This window comes from Taeniopygia guttata, chromosome 6 (genome assembly GCF_048771995.1).
Source record: "Taeniopygia guttata chromosome 6, bTaeGut7.mat, whole genome shotgun sequence".
Classification (NCBI taxonomy): Eukaryota; Metazoa; Chordata; class Aves; order Passeriformes; family Estrildidae; genus Taeniopygia; species Taeniopygia guttata.
In genome coordinates, this window is record NC_133031.1 from 7,430,231 (window position 1) to 7,445,386 (window position 15,156).

Consider the following 15,156-nt stretch of genomic DNA (forward strand, 5'->3'; position numbering starts at 1 on the left):
CCTGCATACTGAGGCACGTAGCTTTTTAATTATGTTGATATGTGGCAATTGTCTTGTGGTGACTTGTCTTCTGGCTCTCGCACTAGAGGCCTTTTTTAAATAGATCTTAGAAACCCAGAATGGGCGTTTCCAAGGTCGGTTTGCATGGAGGCCACAATCACAAAAAGGGATCTGTGTTTCAGCTGTAGGAGCAGCAGCAGCATCCACCCTTGGCTCGGGGCTGAGCCATGTCTCTGAGCTGAAGGACGTGTGCCCCAAGCCCACCTTTGCCTGCTGTCCTTGGATGGCTGAGGCAGCTCCCATGCTTGGGCTAGGCAGTAGATGGTGCAGGTAGAGTTACAGAGCTGTTTGAGCAATGCCTGGTGCTCAGGCAGGTGTTCCCCAGCTCCTCTAGGGAGAAGGTGATGGGCCTTCTTTGCATAATACTTTAATGCAGCTTACAGGCTGTTTGTGGGAACTCACCACAGCATGGGAACTCCTGGCCGAGGAAACGTGTGCAGTAAAACTGTGAGCACAAACCCAAGTGGCTGCTTTAAATATTCAAAAACACAGAAATCATAACTTCAAAGTTGTAGCACCTGCAGATCTATTCTGTGCTGTGTGCATGTGTCATGAGAGCTCTTGGCTCCCCTTCTGCTGCAGCAGTTCCCAACTAGAGTTGCCAAGTCTGAGGAGGATAGGGATGGACTGGTGAGGAGTGTAGGGAGCTGAAGAAAGTAGGGATGGACGAGTTTCACAAGGCTTTGGGGTGTGCACAAAAGCTGACTCTTGTCCCCACTCCCTTCTTGGCTTGTCCCCAACACTTGAGCCCCACTTGAACAGGTGTCCTGCTTTTCCACTCTGCTGTGTGCACTTCTTGTAAGCAGGTCTCCTAAGCAGAGGAGAGAGAGCTGCTCCTGGTCTTTTCTGCAGGCTGTTACACAAGTTTCAGTAAAGATAAGAAAACAGAAACTTAACAAAGTAATAGATTAAAAAATAGTTTCATAGATTAAGATTTACCACTGTGTCTAAGCAAGGAGACCCACCTTTGGAGTCTTTAGGTACACAGCATAAAATTGGACTGTGTGTTTGCCATGCTGCACAGTATGGCAAGTGTGTACATTTATGGTTTTAATAGCATGATGATGATGATCAAGCCAAATAAAAATGCCTGACTAAATAAAGCAGATTAATTAGGATTATCATACTTAATCATTTGGTTAGGACAGGGGAGGAACAGTTCAAGAAAGAGGTACTTGTATCCCTTTTATTGAGATTTGTTAAAAGGCTGGAGATAGAATTGCTTCTAGATATATCAAGCCATATTTGTATTTTTAAAGAAATACTTATAATTTGAAGAGTTAATGGTCTTTTTACTAGTAACTGAATTAGAGTGTTGTCAGGTTGTCATTGGTTTGTTAATTTTGATGAACTTGAGATGCTGTTCTAGAATTAACTGCTCATCCTGAGTACTTGAAAATTAAATGGTTCTAAGAATGCTTCTGAAATGTGTAGACAGTTTTGTATGCTGGAAGTGCAGAGAAAGTACAGTCGTGTTTTAGTTGGTCAAAAAAAGTGACTTAAAATGCTAAATTTTATTTACTGACTGTGATTTGATACTGAAATACATTACTTTATTTTGATCATTGGTAGCACTTGGTAGAGTTACCCTTGTGTCCCCATGATTATTTTGAAATCTGATTTTATTTTTTGTTTTGGTTGGTGTCAACAGAATACTCCCAGCCCCTGGTTGCACCAGCCCACCCCAGTGACCTCAGCTGACAGCCTTGGTTTACGGAGTCACATTCCTGTGCGACCGTCCAGTGCAGATCCCCTTCGGCCTCTCAAGCTGACAGCGCATTCCAGCCCGCCTTTGTCCAAAACTATGGTAGAGCATCGCAAAGAGTAAGTTTGCTGCTGAACTCTGTGTGTGAGGGTACATTTCTGCAAGTGATGTTGCCTTTTAGCTTCCTTTTAGCTTATTTGTAGACATGGATGCCTGAGGGGGACACAGGCATGTCGTTATGTTGCCTTGTGGACTTGGTGTGGTATTTTGAGTTCGTGAGTCATTTGAAGACTTGTGAAAATTGTACTTAATATAGAGGAAAGTTTATTCTGTGTTAATAGGTAACTTGGTTCGGGGCATGGGAAGAAAGGTCTTCCATCTAGCACATGGTACTACATTCAGGCTAACCTGTGTTTGCTTAACCTTTCTTCAAACAGAGAACTGGAGAGGAAAGCTTTTGCTGAGCCTTTGCGTTCTGTTACCACTGCACCAGTGAAGAGTGAGCTAGAGCAGAGCAGAACACAGACAGCAAAGGAGAGCCATATGCACAGACATTATGCAGATCCAATGTTGAACCAGCTGCCAAGGCCACCACAGGAGACTGGGGAGCGACTGAGCAAATACAAAGAAGAACACAGACGGATACTCCAAGAAAGTATTGAAGTTGCTCCTTTTACAGCTAAAATAAAGGCACTGGAGGGAGAGAGAGAAAACTACTCCAGGGTAACATCCTTATCTTCAAGTCCCAAAAGCCATTCAGTAAAATATGACAAAGATGCTGAACGCTCTGTGTCAGAACTGTATAAAATGAAACATTCAGTTCCACAGAATTTACCACAGAGTAACTATTTCACTACCTTGTCTAACAGTGTAGTAAACGAACCACCAAGATCGTACCCATCAAAGGAAGCTTCAGGTGTATATGTTGATAAGCAAACTAATTGTCCTTCAACAGCAGCTAGTCCCCAGGCTCTCCCCTCCTACATTTCTTCCCTTTCAAAACCACCACCTTTAATTAAGCACCAACCAGAAAGCGAAGGCTCTACAAGCAAGATACCCGAGCAGCTTTCACAGTCAGTGCAGTCTCACTCTGTAAATTCTTTCAGAAGTGACAGCAGGAGCCCTACTCAGTTGTCAGTCTCATCTTCAAATACGCTCCGGAGTATGCCTGCCTTGCATAGGGCCCCCGTGTTTCACCCTCCTGTGCACCAGAACCCGGAGAAGAAGGAAAGCAGCTACAGCAGCCTTTCACCTCCAACTCTAACCCCTGTTCAACCCGTTAATGCTGGTGGTGGCAAAATACAGGAGTTGCAGAAACCACCAACTTTAGTACCTGAGCCCAAGGAAGCCCAAACTGTTTACAAGGGCACTTCTGAACAGAATTTATCAGAAATGTGGAAGTCTAATAATGCCCCAAATAATGAAAAAGTGGATTGGCACACTGAAAGAATGAGTGGAAAGTCGCAGTCCGCTACAGCATCTGTTATTGTGCGTCCTCCTTCTAGCACAAAATATGAGAATGTACCAGTAATGCAGTCTGCTTCCAAAGATCGCGTTAGTGAGAGATCTTCAGCTGTGACAAATCTAGCAGATTGCCTGAAAACAGCGGAAGCCAGGGAGACTGGAAGAGTCATACTGCCAAATATGAACTCAGACAGTGCTCGCACACAGTATGAAAAGAAATTTGCAGCTGTCTCGCAAGGCAGCATTCCTCATGCTGTCACCCCTACCACAACTATCATCTGCAGCACCAAAGCGGATATCACTGCATCGGCAGCAATGACGACCAGCGTGTCGAGCCGGGGGAGCTCAGAAGTGACTTGCTCGGTGTCGGGCGCGGTGTCCTGCGCGCCGCTGGAGAGCGCGGCCCCGAGAGCGGCCGGCCCGGCGGCAGCGCAGCCCCAGGAGTGCAAGGTCAGCACTGCAGCTCCGGTTACCTCTGCTGCTGGCAGCGCCGCTCAGCCCAGCTCGGGGTTCTCCACCTCTACCGACTTTGTCCATTTGAAAAAGCACAAGGCAGCGTTGGCCGCAGCTCAGTTTAAAAGTAGCAACGCCGCTGAGACCGAGTCCAACTCTGTGAAAAATCAGACATTTTCAACCTCTCTCTCCCTAGACAGTGCTATCGTCTGTAATACAATAAACAAAGCGAACTCTGTAGGCAGTGGGCAAACTTCCCAGACGAGTCAGCCAAACTACCACACTAAACTGAAAAAGGCTTGGCTAACAAGGCATTCAGAGGAAGATAAAAACACTAATAAAAAAGATAATTCAGGGAACAGTGTTTCAGAAATTATTAAGCCGTGTACTGTCAATTTAATTGCTTCTACATCAAATGATTTGCAGAATAACATAGATAGCAAAATCTTGGCAGATAAGTTTGTAAAGGAAGATAAGCACCCAAGGAGAAAAGGAAAACGAACTTACGAGTCTGGCTCTGAAAGTGGTGACTCTGATGAAAGTGAGAGCAAGTCAGAGCAAAGGACTAAACGGCAGCCCAAGCCAACTTACAAAAAGAAACAAAATGATTTGCAGAAAAAAAAAGGTGATACCGAGGAAGAAGTGAAACCAAATGGTGTTCTTAGCAGGAGCGCCAAAGAAAAAAGCAAGCTGAAGTTACAGAGCAGCAGTAACAGCAGTGAGTATATTAATCTGATTTGGAAGACACAGAAGTGTGTGAAGTCCAACACTGTTAATCCTGTAGAATGATAGCTGGGAAAAGAGTTAAAAAGCATGCCTATGTAAATGAGTAGGTCCTGATTTATCTGTCTTGAGGCCATTTGAAATATCCTGGTATAAGAAGTAGAGCATTTTGTATATCTGTGGTAACAAGCTGGTTCTTGGCCGAAAAATAAGCAGTAAACCATCTCATTTGTGCTGTCCATCAGAATTGAGCATATAGTTATACCACTTGCATTGAGCTATATATATATATATATTTGTTGGGGTTTTTTTGTTATTTTAAGATCTAATGCATTTATTTTTAGAGCACTGCTGGAGGGAAAGATTCTCTGTTGTTGAACTCTAATTCATCCTTTGATCAGAAAGCCAGAGGCAGTTCCTTGAGAGCCTAGTGCCACTCAGTTATGATTTGGTTAATTTAATGAAAGGTTTAAGGGAGAATAATTTCACACTCCTAACTAGCATGTGTAGTACATGGTGTTAACATCCCTCTTGTTTAAGGAATAAAAAAACTTAGGGAAATACAAATTTGCATTTAAATGTAATACTGTAACATGTAGCAGAGTGTAACTATATAATACGAAAAGAGAGAAACTGGTTTGCCAACATAAGAGATTTTATTTTAAAACTTGCTTTATTTTTATCCCAATTTATTCTTCTCCAAGGATTCTTCTTTTTCTTTGGTCTGGTTAAGTATTAGAGTGTCTACCACTGAATTACTTCTTGTAAGACTTTCTAAGTACAGGTAGCAAGAAAATGAGCAATACTGCCTGTAATTACATTCTGTGGCTTTTCACTGTCTGGTGTATAAAGTTACTCTTCTGGTATCTGAGAGTACTTGATCCTTTAATTGTACTGGGTGCTGAAAATGTTGTAGTCCATCTGAAGTATTCTAGATATTTGGTCCGGTGATAATAGTATTACTTTTTCTTTCTGCTCCCAAGTAAAGAGAAGATCAAGGCAAAAATGCCTGTAAAATCCTTTTCAGCTTCTCTTCTTAAAGTAAACAAAATACATATACTTAACATGTTAAGTGTTTATGGCCTTTCTGCTGTTCAAAAGATCTCTTTGTCTTAAATTTCTGCAAGAGAGTTGGTCAGAGATTTTTCTTTCAAAAAGAACTTTCCACAAAGATTTTACGCAAAATCATAGTCAACCTTGAGGAGCTTTCAGGAAGGGGGATGTTCCCTTGGAACAGCTGCCTGGGTTCTCTGTAGGTGGCTGAAGGTAACTAACGTGCTTCAGGGTCTGGGGCTCAGTTTTGCAGCATGGGTGGTGTATGGATTGTGCCAGGGTTGAAGAGTGCTTTGTCCTGGTGCTGTTTTGGAAAGCCCCCGGGAACTCGTGCGCTAGCCAGAGCTCAGAGCTCCGGGCTGTCAGGCTCCCTCCTGCAAAGCAAAGCATTTCACAGCCCTGCAAGTGTTGGGGGTCTTCCAAGTGCCTACCCACAGAGCTTGAAGTCTAGCAGCTACCAGATGACACCCAGGAACTCTGCTTCCAAGGCAGAAAACATTGTTTTGGACTATAAACCTGTACTTGGGCCCCTTTTACTCTTTAGGTCTTAATCCAGTTCCTTGTCATGCCTTGGGTGAGCATGGAATGTGGTTTCTAGGCCAAGAACTGAAGCATAGGCAGTCTGTCACTTGTAAAGTTTGTACAAGTAATTTCTGGCAAAATACCAGTCTGCACCCAGGTACCAAGTCCAAAGTTAGCACCCTGACCCTTTTATCATCCTACAGGAGATCCCTGTTCACAGGACATGAACTTTCAAGAGTAGTGGTAGATGAAATGACAGATAATTCTCTGTCTGCAGATAAGAGTGGTGCCACTTTCAAGACTCCTTAAAATGAAAGCTTGGTTAAATGACAACAGGGTTCAGTTTCAAAACCTCTATGTGAAAATTGCACTTATTACTCAATAGACTTGCTCCTCATGTTACTCAGTGTCAGATCTGCTGACTTCAGTATCTAAAATAGAATTATACTCCTTGGCCTTGCAAAGCCAACAAACCAGATGGATTCTGTGAATATAGCTGCTATTCTGTAACTTTTTTTAAAAAAAGTTTTGAAGGAATTGGAATTTGGTTTTAGGTTGGTTTTTTTTAAGCTCTGCTTTTATTCATTAAACTGGGTGGTTTTTTGCCTACACCTTCAGAAAGAGAGTTCAAACCTAACTTTCTTGCAGTATTGTATGTCTTTGTTTTTTTGTCAGAATGAGATTCTGAAGATGGTTTTAGTAGAATATCTGGGGAATGATACACCTAAGTATAAGGGAAAATGTGCATTGGGAGCTTAGCAGTTACTTAACTGTGCTCCTGCCTGTGTAAGTTTTATTGGTACCTTTGCTTTTTTAACTTTGGTGCTGACATGCAGGCAGGTGGAAATAAAAATTAAATGCATTATAGAAGTAACAAATATACTAGAAAAAAAATGTTGACCACTGACTATCTTGACGGTGATGGTGAGGAAGCAGTGCCAGTACCTGATCTGAAACTGTCCTTACTTTTGCAGCTGGTATACCTCGCTCAGTGTTAAAAGATTGGCGCAAAGTAAAGAAGCTGAAGCAAACGGGAGAGTCCTTTTTGCAGGATGATTCTTGTTCTGAAATAGGACCAAATTTGCAAAAATGCAGAGAATGTAGGTTAATAAGAAGTAAGAAAGGAGAAGAACCAACTCACTCACCAGTATTTTGTAGATTTTACTACTTTCGACGGTAAGTATGCCTAGTTTCCTGGTAGTGTGGTGTTTCAGCTTTTAAAAATAATATTGACAAAGGACTGGCACACTTGAAAGCATGTCTGATTTTTCTGGCTCAGTCTACCCGATAAAAGACAGCATCTATTTTAACAGTATTTACATTTGCATTTCTTTTTTGGATTGACTTCATTGCTGTTTAGAGCTTTATAGCAAAGACATCAGAACATCTGCCTGCTGTACCTTAGGCAAGCAGAAAATACAACACATCACATTACACAGGTGTCTGACATTTGAAGTGGGATTTTCAAAAGGCAAGCTTCAGTTTTTCTGGACAAGTTGTACAACCACAGAGTTGCACTTACTTGTAATTGTTCTTATGCCAGTATATGGTGGGAATGTTGCTCAGGGTTTTCTGAGAGTTGTCTGAGGACAGAGAGGAATTGTGATCTCCTTTTTTTGGAATTAATGGCTCTTCAAGGAAAACTCACAAGGAAGAAAATTTCCTGGGGTGCAGGAAGCACCAAGAAAGGATAAAACAGCTTCAATTTGTGTATGGATTGTGCTGTCAATATTAATCCAACTTGTTTTCGACAAGAAGCTGTTCCCTAAGTGGGGTTTAATTTTTTGTAATGAATCTTCAGTTACAAGACTTGTAGGAATCATTTCAAGGTTGGACTCTGAATACCTTCTCTGTAAGAAAATTTGCTTCCACGTTTGGCAAAGTTGGAATTCTGGTTGATCTTCTTCCCCCTGTATAAAGGAGAGAACATAAAGATTTGCCAACATTTTAAAAAAACTGTATGAGATGTTTTTTATTGTATTGTGGTACATTTTACAGCAGTGTAATTATTTTCATTGTGTGAGCTTGAATTGCAAAAGAAGTTTACACTTCTTTTGGAAATTGTTACCGTGGAAGCTGAAAGTTGATAATTTAATTTTGTTCATTTGAATACATACCTAAACGTTATTATTGACACTTCTAAATTCAGGACTGTCTTGCTGGCATAAATTCCTTAACTGTCATAATCACATCTGTATAATGACTTATCCATTTTGTATAAGATGGAATGATTAATTGTTACAGCTTAAAAATAGGCTAAGTATAGCCAGGGTTAGTAGAATGGCCCTGGGTAGGGTAACAGGAGAGCCTTTGAAAGGTCAGAGTTTAGTGGATACAAAAATGTAAGCTTCTGTTGGTGATTTGTTCTGCCTAGAAAAATTTAAATGTAGTGTTTGAAGTCATGTTTTCTCAGTATAAAAGCAGTAGGATACAAAAGTCTATAAAATAAAAGTCAAAATGAGGGACTGCTGGCACGGACATTTTGAAAATTGAAAGTGAGGGAAAGTGGGTGTAACCAAACTTTGACCAAAGTAAAATGAAAGAAAATTTTTTGTCTGCAATTTTAAAGGAGTAATAAATGCTAGGAAGAAAGAATGATGTGTGAATGGAATGAAAAAAAAGTTTCTAAAAGGTTAGTTTTCGTTTTCATGCTTCCTTATTTATAATTTCCAAGCTATTTTGATCAGTAAGATTTATTTTAAAATTAAAAAAGGATGTAGGATGATAAGGTGAAAAGAAAACTTCAGTGTTGTAAGATTTAAGCAGCAAGTAAATTGGAAGTCACAGAGTATAATGATACATGCGGTCAAACTATCTGTTTTCATTTTTAGGTTGTCTTTTAGTAAGAATGGAGTGGTTAGGATAGATGGTTTCTCCTCTCCTGATCAGTATGATGATGAAGCACTGAGTTTATGGACACATGAAAACTATGAAGATGATGAACTGGACCTAGAAACTTCTAAATACATTCTTGATATCATAGGGGATAAATTTTGCCAGTTGGTAACCTCTGAGAAAACAGCCATGTCCTGGGTGAAAAAAGACGGTAAGGAGCCCTCAAAGCTGTCGAGTGTTCTGCAGTTTTTCTTGGATGACCATTGCTTCCTTTTGCATAGCACTCTTCCCCTGGCAGCTGGATTTTCCTAGGCTGTTTAGCAGGACGTGCTGGGGAGGGTTCCTTGCTCAGGGGGCCAGCCCCATCCCCTCCCTGTGCTGGTGGCTGTGCCGGGCCAGGGCCAGGTCCCTGCTGGGTTTGGAGGAGCCTCCGTTGCCAGCTCGGCCTCCAGCCCTGCAGCCAGAGCAGCAGCTCCCAGCCAAGGCCTGTGGCGAGCCAGGTACTGACTGCTGCCAGCAAATGGTGTGTTCTGATGTGTCTCCTGCCCAAAACAGAGCAGGAGAGTGCAGCAGCGTGGGCCCCGCAGAGCATGTGCTAACGCTGTCACCTCCCCACCAAAGCAGCCCTCCGTCCTTCTGGCCCACAGCAGATGGGCACAGGCTGGTGGCTCTGCTAATTCCAGGCTGGCTGAGGAGGAAGTGGAGCAGAAAACACATACCAGCCAGGTCTCCTGAACAGGCACCTCCTTCCCCTTCTGCCAGCTTCAGCTGTCCAGCTCACTGATTTGGCTGCCCTTTAGATCAAACATGTCCCGTGGGCAGTCAGGTGAAAAACCCTCTTGAGTGCATGGGTTAAAAGTGTATGCTAAAAAAGTTCTTCATACTTGCAGCAATATATTTTCTGTATTGCTTTAGTCTGTGTTTTCTGAATGCTTTATTTCTTTATAATGTTGATACTAGGTAGCATTGAAGGGGATGCTGTGTAATGGAACTAAGGGGGTAGCTCTTGATGGCCTGTTCATGAAGGATCACTTTCCTCTCCCAAAACCCAGTTGTGTCTGAGGGGAAACTTATGAATGCTTCATCTATAAAGACTATTCATTCTATGCTTTGCATTTAAATTTCAGTCCTTTTATTCTGCTTATTTTGTATTCCAGCCAAAATTGCATGGAAGAGAGCAGTGAGAGGAGTCCGTGAGATGTGTGATGCATGTGAAGCCACATTATTTAACATTCATTGGGTCTGCCAAAAATGTGGATTTGTGGTCTGCCTAGATTGTTACAAAGCAAAGGAAAGGAAAAGTTCTAGAGGTCAGTTTTTATGAACTAGAGTATTGTATAGGCTGTTTATTCTCATTTGTTGCAGAGCTGCTGATCCACTAGAACTGTCTTTCTGTAAAGTGTTAAATTACTTCTTGTGTGTATTGGTTTCTCTTAGATCTGCTTTGCCTTCTTTTTTGTCAGTTGATACAGAATCAGTCATTCAGAAAGCAACTGCTGTGGGGGCTATTTTAGCTCTTTGTCCATGTTTCAGCCTTTTTGTGTGGATTGCTTGTGCCTTGCCCTCAAGGTTAAATCTTGTTCTTCAGTATGGGACTGGTACTCAGTCACACCTCCCTGTTCATGGTAACTCATTGCTGTTAAGACTTGCCTTGATTTGAATGCCTTCTGGAGCCCTCCCTTATGAAGTGGCTTGTCATACTGACATAACATCCTATTTTATAGATTTATCATAAAAAAGAAAGAGATTGAGAGAAATACTTCAGGTGCTATTAAAAATGAATGTTAATGTTTCACAATCCATAAGTCTACACATATACATGGTTTATCCTGTGCTCTAATGGAAATGTCTACTTTAGTCTGGAGAGAGAGCAGTATAACAGGGCTGACTTGGAAACCTCTGATTTCTGGGTGACCCAGCTGGGTTGCAATTGAAAGGAGGAATGACTTGGAGGATTGATTTGGCCTTGGAGCCCTCGGCTGTGACACTGGTGTGCAGGCTTGGTGGAATGCACTGCCTTCCCTGGGAGGCAGGCGTTGTGCCCTGGCACAGTTCTGCAGTCAGACGCTGTGCCAGGAACTGATTCAAGGATAATGCTGTTTTGAAAAGCAGTTCCATGTTTGTCACAGCCGTGTAATGTCACAGATGTGAAATGTTAGTAAAATAAAGTTTAACTGTTAGGTGCGAAGCTTTGCCAAATGAAGAGTCTCACCCACTTTGTCCCTGGCTTGCAGTGACAGGCCTCCTACACTGAAGTTTTTAGGGAGCTAATGTCAGTATTTTCCTGCACTGAGAACAGTTGTTAATGCCTTAATGCTGAAGGCTGCTTCAGCAGCTCTTTGGCTGAAGGCTGTGTGTGCGCATGTCTGTGCATCCATCTGACGTGGCTTGGGATAGATGCCAAACATTATTTACCCTGGTGGGAACACACAGTCAGAGGCTTTTTATAGTATGTGTTAACCAGCCAGGAAAGTTTTAGTAAAATGTCTTAGAAGTTGGAACAAGCAGTATAAAGAAGGAGGCTTCTCTTCAGTTTTCTTACAGGGAGGACTTTCTCCTTTCTTTTGATTACAGTTTTACGTGTGAAAGCAGGAGTACGACAGCTTCCCTCCCCGTGGCTTAATTTCTAATGATGCTGTAGGATTAATGTGAACTGTGTTGCTTCTTCGGTACTCTCTTAAAAAATGTTCAGAACCACCCACCCATCTCTGTATAATAGGACTTTATATTACACCATTTTTCCTGGAACCAGTAGTTGTTTTTTTACAGTTGCTGAATGTAACAGAGAATCCCCTGGTTTTTCCCTGCTTCAGCAGGAATGTTAGAGGTTTAAATATTCCAGATTCAGATACTTATCAATGACTTCTCTTACCACTTTACTACATGAGTGAGGGAATATGCAACCATTGTTACCTTCAGACAGTTTATGGCACCATCAAGTGGGATTCCATGTTACGACATTTCCCTGAGAAAACAGATTAAGTAGATACATAGTGCTGTGTTGTCATGATTTATTTATGTTTGTGACCAGTTGGGTACTGACATGTTTTAGGTGCTACAAAAACTACTGAATAGCTTAGCAATTTAATATGTTTCTGAAGGAACATTTGAAACATTGTGTACCTGCAGTGTAAAAAAAAATGCCTTAAATGTGTTAAAGCCTTCCTATGGTGTGTTCTTTAGTTTAAATTGCTGGAGTGAGCAAACTGGTGAAAGGCTTGGAAAAATGTCTTAAAAGTAGCAGTTTAGTGAATAGGACACAAGACTGGGGATGGAGGGAGAAATTGTGTTCTTTCTGTCCCAAAATCACATAGTAGGTTGGTGACCAGTTGCTTGGTCAGGCATTTTTGGCTCTCATTCTTCTTGTGTGTTTTTTTTACATTGCATATTTCAGTCTTCCTTAAACTTCTTAGAAAGCATCTCTCTCCTACCAGTTAGGCCCTCTCTGCTGGCACAAATGATTTTCAGCCAGTACACAGAGACTTAGGGTTTCATGGTTGCTTTAATGTGCCATAAATCTGTGATGCAACTTCCCTCTCCTTTGTGCCACCAGTCCCACTGTGTAACTGCATCATAAGCTGAATCAGAGAGATGCTTGCTTAAAGTTCATCTTTTTGGCTTGAATGGTGAACTCTGGTTGAAAACAGACACTTCCACTTAGAGTGTGGATTGTGTCAAATTAGATGAACCATACAATCACGGCTTAATTATGTCTCTTTTCCGTGGCAGGATTCATCAAGGGAGGCTCATAGCCTTAATAGCAACTGTAAAGGATTCCAGCCTATTTGGCAACTCACTAAATGTGATAAAGGGAATACACTTTGAAATTTGTAGGTAGTTGACAAGGGCTTGTTACAGATGCAGCTATTTCAGATTTCAGTATTGTTAAAACTATTTCTGTTAATGTGAAAAGTAGCTGTTGTACACAAGTCCTTGTCACACTGGATGCCCAGACAGAAGACCTGATGTGCAGAGAAATGTTTCTAACCAAAATCAGTCTGAAAGACTTTAGCTCTGTCTGTGTGCAACATAAGGGAAGTAAAACATTGGCAATACTATTTTGCAGATAAGGAGTTGTACGCCTGGATGAAGTGTGTGAAGGGACAGCCTCATGATCACAAGCACTTGATGCCAACACAGATTATTCCAGGCTCTGGTAAGACCATATGCAAACAAGCAGAAGCTGCTTTTTTCCCAGGTCTTTTCTGTGAAAGTGGGGCCAGAGTTGTTTCCATGAAACTTCTCATTTTCCATTTAAAAACCTGGGAGTTGAGTTAAATTGTTGCAAGAAGGCAAGTGGTTCTGGGCAGTTACCACCACTGGGCACAGATTATGATGAGAGTAAGAGAAGTGTGCTGACAGATGTGTAAAGGGGTTTTGGGGACAGGCAGTGAAGAAATTGAGAGCCCTTTTTTGTGATGGATTTGTACCTTTTCAGAGCAGAATAAAACAATCAGAATGTATTTAATAAATCTGATCATAGCTGTTAAAAGAAAATGTTTAAATAGTACCACTGAGGCAATGGATTTTTGGGGATTTGTATTTCATTATTGTCTCTCCCATGCCCAAATTCAGTGCATTTTGATTGAGCAAAATGCAGTGAATGAGCTCATGAAAATTGAAAAACTAAACAGGAATGATAAACCCAGCTAGATTAAGAATTCTGCTTACAACCAAGTAAGTTCTCTGAAGTACCATCAGGTGTGATGAAGTGGTTGTTAGCACAAAATTTCTGTCAGCACTGATACAGACCAGAAAATAGAAAACTGAAATGTGCCCTTAAACATCCTAAGTAAATTCCCAGATTATTTTAAGATGAAAATACAGAACAAGTCATTATTCCATGGGTTGTTGCATGTTAGTTCAGGTAGAAATGAAGGTTGGGTAGATTCCATAACCGTAATTCAAATTGTGACATTTCCCAGAACAGGTTCTAAACTGAAACTGGTTTGAATTTTAAATTGTGAAAGTGAACCACTCATCTGGAAACAGCACAGTGAAGACTGCCTACTTAACCTCAGTTTTGTTCTTCTGTGCATGCCCATTACCAAACAGCCTTCATTTACATGCTCACATACTGATTTTTTTGTCAAGACATGGCTCGCTTCAGTCTGTAGCTGATGGTTTTATTGAATGAAGCAATGATACACCCATTGAATAATGAGAAGTAAATAATTACTGGCTTGCTTGATGTGTGCCATGCAATGGGAATGCAGACTAAAGCTCAGATTATCCAGAAGAGTAGTGTGCAATTATTTAATTGAATGCTCTCTGCACAAGCTTAAAGATAAACTGGGCAGTCATTTTAGAGTAGTTTTGAGTGGTACATTCAGGATTTTTAATAGTTTAAAACGTCACCCTGTATGTTGTAAAGAGGGTCAGAATGACTGATAGCTGGTAATGGTTTTCTTCTTAATTGTCTTCAGTTTTGACAGATCTTTTAGATGCTATGCACAATATTAGAGAAAAATTTGAAATTAAATCCCACTGTCAGTGCACCACCAAGCAGAACACACAAGCTGGCAAGCTCCCTGCAATGAATGGTGTGTCTCAGGTGAGTCTAAAATGTGTGTATACATATTGCATCTTGTTCAAGTGATCTGATCCTGGTGGATTTTTGTATTTAAATAGTACCAGTTGCATTTTAGTTTGCATATGTGGGGGTTAAATGCTGGTCCTGTCTTTGAAATATGTTAAAGTGAATCTATGTAGTTAAAAACAAATTTGTTCTTTACAGGTTTTGCAGAATGTCCTTAACCACAGTAATAAAATTTCTCTGTGTATGCCTGAGTCTCAACAGCAGAATACTCCTCAAAAGTCTGAGACAAATGGTAACACAAGTCCAAGGAGTGATGTGAGCACAGACAGCAAGTTAACACCGCCTGAATCCCAGTCCCCACTGCACTGGCTGGCTGATCTTGCAGAGCAGAAAGCCAGAGAAGAAAAAAAAGGTATATGTTTGAAATTGTCATATCATGTCTGTGACTTTGGGGGCACTGCTGGTACTTTCAGATGACACTAAGCTGGGATTGTGTGTTGATCTATTGGAAGGTAGGAGGGCTCTGCAGAGAGACCTGGAATGGTTGGATGGATGGGCAGAGTCCAGTAGGATGAAGTTTAATGAGTTCAAGTGCCGAGTGCTGCACTTTGGCCACAAGAACCCCTGCAATGCCATGGGCTAGGGATGGTGTGGCTGGACAGTGCCCAGGCAGAAAGGGACCTGGGGGCACTGGTCAGCAGCCGGCTGAACATGGGCCAGCAGTGTGCCCTGGTGGCCAAGAAGGCCAGTGGCTCCTGGCCTAGATCAGGAATGGTGTGGCCAGCAGGAGCAGGGAGGTCAT

At 41.6% G+C, this 15,156-nt stretch overlaps 1 protein-coding gene across 17 annotated transcripts in view; it reads left to right on the forward strand.

Annotated features, from left to right (window-relative positions):
• Window positions 1-15,156, forward strand: part of JMJD1C (jumonji domain containing 1C) — a 158,605-nt gene that overhangs the window by 129,339 nt on the left and 14,110 nt on the right. For 16 of the 17 annotated variants that reach the window (XM_030276681.4, XM_030276682.4, XM_072930885.1 and 13 more), the window contains 8 exons: window positions 1,712-1,884; window positions 2,203-4,400; window positions 6,955-7,156; window positions 8,812-9,026; window positions 9,973-10,125; window positions 12,882-12,971; window positions 14,242-14,369; window positions 14,553-14,766. In XM_030276681.4, coding sequence (XP_030132541.4) covers window positions 1,712-1,884; window positions 2,203-4,400; window positions 6,955-7,156; window positions 8,812-9,026; window positions 9,973-10,125; window positions 12,882-12,971; window positions 14,242-14,369; window positions 14,553-14,766 — 3,373 coding nt within the window. The remainder of the gene's footprint in view (window positions 1-1,711; window positions 1,885-2,202; window positions 4,401-6,954; window positions 7,157-8,811; window positions 9,027-9,972; window positions 10,126-12,881; window positions 12,972-14,241; window positions 14,370-14,552; window positions 14,767-15,156) is intronic. The other variant, XM_072930884.1, reaches the window with a different exon arrangement.